The sequence below is a fragment of the Trachymyrmex septentrionalis genome, unplaced genomic scaffold (genome assembly GCF_001594115.1).
Source record: "Trachymyrmex septentrionalis isolate Tsep2-gDNA-1 unplaced genomic scaffold, Tsep1.0 scaffold37, whole genome shotgun sequence".
NCBI classification, from domain to species: domain Eukaryota; kingdom Metazoa; phylum Arthropoda; class Insecta; order Hymenoptera; family Formicidae; genus Trachymyrmex; species Trachymyrmex septentrionalis.
The window spans coordinates 8,204,430-8,213,902 of NW_017305536.1; the positions used below are offsets into that span (position 1 = coordinate 8,204,430).

General features: G+C 32.6%; 3 protein-coding genes across 4 annotated transcripts in view; 1 reads left to right on the forward strand and 2 right to left on the reverse strand.

The window, feature by feature from the left end:
* The window catches only part of LOC108750639, an 83,750-nt gene extending 79,347 nt beyond the window's left edge, over nt 1-4,403 (forward strand). For both annotated transcript variants that reach the window (XM_018490228.1, XM_018490229.1), the window contains exons 9-11: nt 2,325-2,589; nt 3,134-3,535; nt 3,814-4,403. In XM_018490228.1, the coding sequence (XP_018345730.1) occupies nt 2,325-2,589; nt 3,134-3,535; nt 3,814-4,212 (1,066 nt within the window). In that variant the 3' untranslated portion in view covers nt 4,213-4,403. The remainder of the gene's footprint in view (nt 1-2,324; nt 2,590-3,133; nt 3,536-3,813) is intronic.
* A 1,701-nt stretch (nt 4,404-6,104) lies between these two features.
* LOC108750519 (replication factor C subunit 2) lies at nt 6,105-8,061 on the reverse strand. Its single transcript, XM_018490001.1, has 6 exons — nt 7,940-8,061; nt 7,107-7,374; nt 6,781-7,029; nt 6,501-6,710; nt 6,298-6,411; nt 6,105-6,206 (listed from the first exon to the last, which is right to left on the reverse strand). Exons 1-6 carry the CDS (start codon nt 8,059-8,061, stop codon nt 6,105-6,107), a joined length of 1,065 nt encoding a protein of 354 aa, XP_018345503.1.
* Nucleotides 8,062-8,491: 430 nt separating this feature from the next.
* The window catches only part of LOC108750488 (glucose-fructose oxidoreductase domain-containing protein 1), a 2,137-nt gene continuing 1,155 nt past the window's right edge, over nt 8,492-9,473 (reverse strand). The window contains exon 2 of the mRNA XM_018489954.1: nt 8,492-9,347. Within this exon, the coding sequence (XP_018345456.1) occupies nt 8,674-9,347 (674 nt within the window). The 3' untranslated portion in view covers nt 8,492-8,673. The remainder of the gene's footprint in view (nt 9,348-9,473) is intronic.

Sequence of the window (9,473 nt, forward strand, 5' to 3'; positions counted from 1 at the left end):
TAAAAAAGGCACATGTGAAGTAAATAAAATTTGAATTTCAAAAAAATAAAAATAAATCGAATGTTAGCATTTTAAAAACTACAAAGAGAACCAACGTTCTCTTCTAGTTCAGTTTTTTTCTAAAAAATTTAAATACACCTTTGTTGGAAACAGCTCAAGATGTATACTTTTGAAGTTTAAGGCTTAGTCAATTAAACATATTGATAGCATCAATGAAACTGCTGTGCGCGGAACTGTAAATCGAGCATCGACTGTTTTGTTTTACTGCTCTCGGAAATGTTACAACAACGCGGATAAGGATACTTCACCGCGTTTCTGTGAAAAGAGAGAAAGAATCACGTAACTGCGAGAGCTGTTACAATAAACCGTTCCATTTCGCGTGTTCTTTAACAAGAGAGGAAAAAGCTCTGTTTCTGACAATTACGCCGTTCTTCTAGTTTACGCTTTGGAACAATACGTCGCTTCCCGATGATTCATAAAGCTGCATAACACTTTCGTGATTCGAAAACTTTCGAATCACATTAGAGAACTGGAAACAATTTGTAATTTTGCCGCGTTGATACTTTCCACAGAAATTATCGTTTGAATTCGATCGAGTATTCTGAAAGGAATCCTCTAAATTCTTTGGAATGAAATCTCACTCTAAAGAGTGAAAATCGAGTCAGTCTTGAAAAAGAAATGAATTCTTAATCTTTAAGAATGAGAGTTCGCTCTTTAGAATGAGATTTACTTTAAAAATTTTAGAGAGAAAATTATCTATTCTTCTAAAACTTTTAGAATGAATTGTCATTTTGAAGAATAAAATCTGACACTCGAAGATCAATTAAAAATTGAGCCACTCTTTTTCAAGACTGGCTCAATTTTCATTCTTTAAAGTTAGATTCCACTTCAAAGAATGTAGAGAGTTGGAAAGATCGAAATTCAGGGAAATCTATTAATTCGAGCACACAGCCCTGTTAGTTACGGAACGGGTAAAGGAAGAGTGTCAGGAAATCATAGTGTTTGTGTATATGACGGTATGGTAGTACTACGTAACGTGGCTATCGGGGAAGAACAATGCGGCAATCTTGACATTCGGTTCCCAACGGGTCGCTGTAGCGTGAAGCGGCACCGGAAGTTCGCCGTGTGCCCCCGTTAATTGCACTCGCGACTTCACATGACCCTACCTTCTACTTCTACTATTTTCCACCAGTATATACCCGCTCAAGGGAATTCATTGTACGACCGGCGGTATTCTGGCGTTACCCGCCTACATCAGTCGTTCAAAAATTGCGTAAATTAATGAGCGTTGAACTTTTCCGATTCAAGGCGTATTTTCGAGTGAGCATACTCTGAACCATATTTAATTGCGTAATATAAGATCAATTCGGTGGAATGTACAAATTAATATTATTAGCATATAAATTTTAGCTATTCGAAATTATTGGACAAATTTTTTTAATATATTCCTCAACATATAGTCGATTTTTCTTCAGCAAATATTCGATTTCAGTAATAATTCGATTCTTCTTTTTAAAATATTCTTTTTTTTTTATTGTCTGTTAATTTTTTATGTTAAATATCCTGACGATTAGTAATAAGGATTCAATTCTATTGAATAAAAGCTCTTAAATAAAGAATAGGATTTTTTAAATATCAAAGTTAATCGGAATTTTTAGCTCAAATCTTATTTCTCATGAAATAACTGAAGATATTTCGCTTTGCAGGCATAATCTTTTTCCAGTTCCCACACATTCCTATTTGGTATGCGTCATTAAGTTTTAGTTCCGTGCATAATTTCGCTTTAATTTAATTACATAGAATGTAAAGTAACAATATCAGATTTCATAATAATTGTTAGTCCAATGAGTTAAACTTTAGTATAAAATTATGTGTATGTTACATTAATGTGCATGTATCCTAAATAAATAATTCAAATGTTTTCTGTACTACAAATAAAATTCTGTTTTGAATTCTAAAATGAATTATAGGGTCTATATGAATATCGTTTAAAAATGGTTTAGACAGTTCACAACAGAATTTAGAACGTAATTTTATCTATAACTTTATGTCATATTTTAATTTATGTATAATAATATATTTTAATTACATACATTTAAATTATATTATATTTAAATAATTATATTTAAATAATTATATTTAAATAATTATATACATTTTCATATTTAGCAGTGTACTTTAAATTTTTTCACGATGCATTAAATAAATAAAATCTTATTGTTAGATTTTTAGATTCTGAGTTATATAAATAATCTAACATAAGTCCGAGATTTAAATAGAACACGCGCAGTCGTGCACGACTTATTGGTCAACATTTCTTTTAGGATCTTAGAAGTGAATGGAAAACTCGTAGTAGGAGCAGGCAGGAGCGACCTGGCACGTCTTCTGGCCGTCGCGCCCGACGCCGCACAGATAGTGGTCCTTCGAAAGGGAGAATCCCTTGCAGCGTTGCGTACTCTGCGCTCTGATAATCTCAGACTGACACATAGAATCGGGTACCTCGAGGAACAGGTCAGAGATCTTTTGGCGCCGAGCAGAACCGAAGTCCCCACTGAAGATCCACCGCCAAGTCGTCAGGAACATGTGCAGGTAACGCTGGCACATTCGGGATTGAAATAAATCAACACACCTTGTCTCTTCCAGAGAAGTATTTGAGTTGACAGACGGATATTTGTTCAGTCGCGTTTCGATCGATTCCAAAATTCTATTATATAAATATATTTATTCATAAATGATTATTTTAAAAAATTTATATTAAAAGAAAGCAACTTCATAAAAATCGCATAAAAGAATATAAATAAATAATATCAAGCCATATATTGTATTTACTGCATCATAATAAAGCAATAATACTAATTGTAAGATAGTTGATATCTTGAGTAAAAATTTATGTATGTTTTATCATTTACATGAAATATATTTATATATAATATTTAAATTTTAAATATTTGATAATGAAGACTTCTCATTAAGAATGTTACTAACTGTAAGAAGATAACAGTAATTAAACGAAAGCAAAGAATACAATTGAAAGAAATGACTGTGCTATTGGATTTTTATTTAATTAGGTTTTCGCAGTCGATTGAAATTGATGTTGATTTAGAAATTCAATTTTGTGCAATTTATATCGTAGGTTTTCCAGAAGGGGCCTCAAGTGACGGCACTTGTGGCGAATCTACCCGGTCTCAATGTGAGAAGCTGCACGGAACTGCGGCAGAGCCTGCCGACCGTCCGAAGTAGACACAGCGATCAGTCCAGGCGCCTGACGGATTCGAGGAACCAGCGCGAGCTCGACTTTTCCTCCGATGGGGTGGCGAACGGTCATCACAAGTCTCGGAACCGACAAAAACATCAAGGACTCCAGTTGGCCAGGTCGACGGCCAGTCTCGATTGCAAACAATCGCCGATGCAGGTGCAGCGTCGAAGATCGCCGCGTGTCGAGTCTGCCATGGAACATTTGCACAAAAATCGCAAGAGTGGCTCGCAATTACAATCCCTGGAGTTTGATTCCGAACCTACTTATTATCGTTTGCAGGTACTTATATCGCTTACATAATGACGTAGCATACAAATGGGAAATTGCTGAAAAATAGCTATTAATAAATAGCTATTATTTTATAATGAGTAGACAAAATAAAACAAATTAAACAAAAAATACTTTACAAAGTATATTATATTTTATACTTAATAATAATAAATAATGTTTAATACTTTACGAAGTATACTATACTTATCTATTTCACCAAACTCTACTCAAAACTATACAGTACTCGTCTATACAGTATATGTATATGTCTCTCATTCCGTATTTAGGATTCCCAGTCTCGCACGTCGGAGAATTCAGAAATATCGGCGGTATACAGTTCCCAAGAGGCGAAGACTCGTCCGGCGCCACCGAAGAAACCACTGCGACTCTCCCTGCATCGCGCAGCAAGTCTTCAGTCCGTAGAAAGCGCACCGCCGGCTGCGCCACAGCATGATGTAGCGCGAAAGCCGACGAAGAGAAACCACCGAGGTGATCCACCTATGGAAAAGACTGCATCGCGGCCTGAGATGAACGGGAACGCGAACTCCCAAGAGTCTCACGTCGGTCCACCGCAACCACCCCCAAGGACGCCCTCCAGGGCAGAATCATGTCAAAGCGCCCTACGATGGCCCTCTCCTAAGCCAAGAGCGCACTTAACGTCCGTGCCAATGGAGAAATGGTGTTGAACCTCTTGGGAATTTACGGACGTTTCTCGAGAGAATAAAAGAAAGAAAAAAAGAGAGAATAAACAGAAATAGTTTCCGAGATAGCTAGAAATTTTGAAAGCACAGCGTTGACATTATAGCAAATTGCGAGAAAAAGAAGAGAGAGAGAGAGAGAGAGAGAGAGAGAAAGAGAGAGAGAGAGAGAGAGTAATGTTGATATTATTAATAAATAGAAAAATGATGTATGAAAGTTTTATCTAATAGACTTCTTCTTCTTAAGACGTTCAATTTGGAATTGATTACGTTACAACTGACAATGCGTTAAAGATAGAATTCAATATGCGCCTGCTTTATCAATTCAATGACTAACGCATTCTACATTGATTAGTTCTAAGTGTATAATATAAAATATATTTTTAGTATAATAATTATAGTATATCATATCAGGAGCGCAAGGATAGAATTATGTCGCAAGGATAGAATTTAAGATCAATGTTTATAACGAAGTTTATCTTAGCTCGTCTCTTTCTATAAAATCTTGCACGTTCATTTCCTAAAACGAGATATTTATCTCGCTCGAGAAAATGATAAAAACATAAGACTGATAAATTGCATAAATTATCGGATAGAACATAACTTTGAATGAAGATAAATGCAAAAAATCGGATCTCCAATATAATACTTTATACTTTAAATGTATATAGCATATACTCTCATTTTCACTTTTAAAAGATTCTATTAATCGATAAAACAATATTTTTTCAAGGTCTTTTAAGAGATCATGTTCTTTGATTTTCAATTTTTACTAGATGAAAGTCCTTGAAATTAACATCTACAATACTTCTTTTTTCAATATTTCTTTTTTAATTATAAAGTAATAAATAGCTAATCAATATTTTCTGTTAATACACATTTCTTTATCTTTTTATAACGCAAAAAATATAATAAATTATTAAATCATAACAGACATAATTGCGGTCTTCCAACTTCCTGTCTACCGCGGATTGTACATTTTTTATATATGTGATCAACGGCTATGTGGCAGATTATTTGCTTTCGCAATCTCTTACAAAAGTAACTAAATAAGACAAATTTTGTCAAATCGAAGATTATCGAGAAAACAAATAAAAATAAAGAGTATGGTACGTATTTCAATTATCGCGTATCATCTTCTGTTTCAATTTCCAGTATTAAAAAAATCCTTTGCGTGATTCATTACATTACAGATTATTTTCCTTAACGCAAGGATCATGAATGCATTTATATATTTGCAAATCGGGCAATAAGGGCATAAATCTGTTGTGATTATTTAATAATTTATTGCCCGGTAATTAAACATATTTTGTAATAAAAGACATATGTAATATTTTCTAATGCAATTCTACGTGTAAAAATGATACATAAACTATATTGCAATTTCGTAAAATTAATTAATGTTATTTGTTAATTAAATATTTTTACTACATAGTTAAGTGTATAAATGTACAAAGTTATTATAATGATTTATCCTTAAAATAATCAAGAGAAAAAATTTTGAGTACAATATATTTCACAATATGTATTGAAAAATACTTGCCTCGTAACATAACATTATGTTATAAAGGCAAAAATTAATTAATATTGCGTAGAAATAAAATTTTCTTTCTTAAATTTGCTAGTCTTGTCGTCACTTTTAACGAACTGCGCATTAACATATTGAACATATACTACACTATTTAGACTTACGAGCTGTATCGTGCGTTTATACTTTGGTATCACAAATAAACAGATTTTCTAGAAAAATAATTTTGTCGAGGTTTTTCTAAACCCGACAGAATATTAAAAGAGGATTCATAAATTTAAAAAATACATAGAAAAAAATATAGAAAATATATTTATTAAAGGGCAATAAGGTAGAAGGTCATTTTACATAATTATTTCGACGTACATGCGCGACAAAGTCTTGCCACTAGAGCGTGTAACTGTAATAAACTATTGATACCTTCTACTACTCCCATATGTGTTATTCCGATTTCCTGCAAATATTTAAAATATTTGTAAAGTATATAAAAATTAATATAATATTGTCCGTCAACATATACTAAAGCTGTAGCATGCAATTTTTACCTTAACAAATTTCAATTTTAATCTCTCATCCATAGTATGATTTTTACAAACTTTAAATACATTACTAATTATGTCTTCCGCAGAATAACCCATTTTCCAGAAATGATCCATTACCTATAATAAGTATAACTTGTAGATCTGACATAATATATGTATATCCGAATAAGCACATATATTACTATCTTTAAATGTTTAGATTTTACCGAGCATGCTTTAGAAACATCTCCCTTTATGCAATCATCCAACATATCTTTGACAATCAAAGGATGAGGCTCATCACAGACTTTAAATACATTTTCTGCATTTACATGATTAAATCCATTGTATGTAGATTGCAGATTATTTAGAGCTTGTCTCATGTCACCTTGAGCTGTAAATATTATCGCTTCCATGCCGTCATCTGTATAAGAAACCTGCAAAACAGTAAGGTATAAGTAATTTTGTAAGTCAAGTTAGAATTTCCGTTTGTATTATTTTAAATACATTCTCTTTTTCGCAGACTTCAAGAACTTTGGCTAAGACTTCAGCATCTGTTAATTTTCCATATCTTAACATAGCGCATCTTGATTGTATAGGTTCAATAATCTCCTCCGTATTGTTGCACGCTAGAGCAAATCTAGTTGTGTGACTGTAAATTTCCATTGTTCGGCGTAACGCTTGTTGCGCGCCATCAGTCATACTGTCAGCCTCATCTAAAATAATAATTTTATGCTTTCCTTTTGGAAGATTCACCTGCAAGTTAAAACAATCATATTCAAAATTTTTGAAATTTAAAGAAAAAACTCCAGTATCTTGCACAGTATCTTTACTTTTTTCTGAGCAAACATTTTTATTTTATTTCTAACTACATCTATTCCTCTCTCATTCGAAGCATTTAGTTCAAGTACAGCTTCTTTGAATGCTGGTCCCAATAAAGTACGAGCCAAACATAAAATCGTGGTAGTTTTGCCCACTCCAGGTGGGCCAGCGATGATAATATTTGGAGTATTTCCATGCTGAGCAAAAACAGATAATCTTGATACAGTATCCTCATTGCCAACAATATCAGAAAAGACCTGAGGCCGATATTTCTCAATCCTAAATGAAAACAATTAATAACATTCTCATATTTAAATAATTAATAATATGTTGTTATATTTATAACTACTGATATTATAATTATTACTAATATTATAATTGATAACATTCTTATGTTTATATTATTCACAGTGTAACAGCTGAAGGAATTTTCATGCAACTAATCAATACTGTTATCTATATAAAATATTAGATTTATTCTTTTTTTTTAGCTGAATTTCTTGTATAGTTCATCTTCTCCTTTTTTTCTTCAAAGACAGAAAGAAAAGATAAACCATGCAAGAATTTTAGCTAAAAAGAACAGACCTATTATTATGCTTTCAATGTCCAAACATATAAACTAAATACTTAACATACTTAACATATAAACTAAATAAATAATTCAAAATTAATTAGAATATTCTTTTAGAGTTTAATTATGTTTTTCAAACTACCTCTATCCAGATTTAAATATGCTACTTTATTTAAAATTGCAAGATTTAGGAAGACAAAAGATAACCTAAACTCAAGCAATAACACGGCAATCGCTAGAAATAAAACATTCCGTTATAAAAATAAAACGTACCATGGTAAATTTGCAGATTTGCCATCTTTCTCCTTGATTTTCACGTTACTATTGCTTGTGGACGGTAAACTCTCACAATCAATCTCCATAGGTTCATCTTCGACAGCACCATCACCTGCCATCTTCGAATTCACACTGACTACGCGGGAAATACTCCATAGTTATAATCATGGAGTAAGAAAATATAGACCGAAGGAATGCAACATTTCAGACAATATCATGATTTACACAAATTTCAAACATAAATGAATTTATGATTAGATGATTAATACAAATATTTATTACTAATCAGACATATACAGCGTAAAAAAAAATAAAGATGTTATAATTTAAATATTTTACACTATGTAATTTTTATTTTTCTATAACATCTTTAATTTTTCATCTTTGTACTACATTATACATTTATAAATCAATATACTTATATCTTTAAGCACAACCAGTATTTATAAATATAAATATTTTAATACATAGGTATATATATGTATACATAGGTATGTATATGTATGTACAATAGAAATTAAATTATACATTAATGTTTTTTCTGTGCAAAAAGATTACGTAAGTAATCACAAATTAATTAAATGATAGAAAACTAAAAATTGATGATAGCTACCTTAAATATTATTTCTCGCAATTAACGTATACGTCAGTACAATTTTTATGTCTATCGGATATATAGCAATACAGCAAAATTTTTCATAAGCAATGAAAAGCTTTTGCAAAGCAGACTCTTATATCGAGATGGCTGTAGCTCTGACAGCAGCGCTCAACAAAGGATTCGGATCCGGCTCTTCTGTCAGAATGTTAACTTTCGCCCAACCACGTTGTTTGTTACTTTGTCGCAACGCATCAATAACCGCTTGCACGTATAGGCCATCTTCAAATGTAGAAGCGGAGAACACTGGTTCTTTAATCCATCCTCTTTTATCTTCCACAGATTGAAAGGCTTCTCTTAACGCCGTAATCATCTTCCTAAGTCCTTTGATGTAAGGCCTGGGTATGGAGTCCGCAATTGGTAAGGATATTCCTTGTAAGTCGTCCGTGTCACGATACAGGATTTCCTCTTGTTCACCACGGCATCCGTATAAATCTCCACCTCGAACAATCAGATGATTCCCACCTCCGCATATCAGCACCTCTTGGGAGAGCTGACCTTGCAAATGATTGCTTAGAGTAGCCGTTACCAAGGTACCACCACTCAACTCCATTTGAAAGCTACAGAAATCTGGTGATGTAACGTGCCTGATCCCATTAATATACTTGGTTGTTTGGGTAAACGTTCTCACAACAGCGTGCACCCTCGAAGCTCGTTGACCCATCAAATGAAAAATCAAATCTATAACATGACTGCCCACCAATGCCAAGATTCCTCCACCCATTGTGTCATCACACAACCAATCATATCCTGAAATAATTAACAAATTAAATTGCAATTTTACATACTAATCCAATATTTTATGCAAATTCTTTAATTAATTATACAAAATATAAGAATTATATTTTCCAAATTTTTCAATTATATATATATATA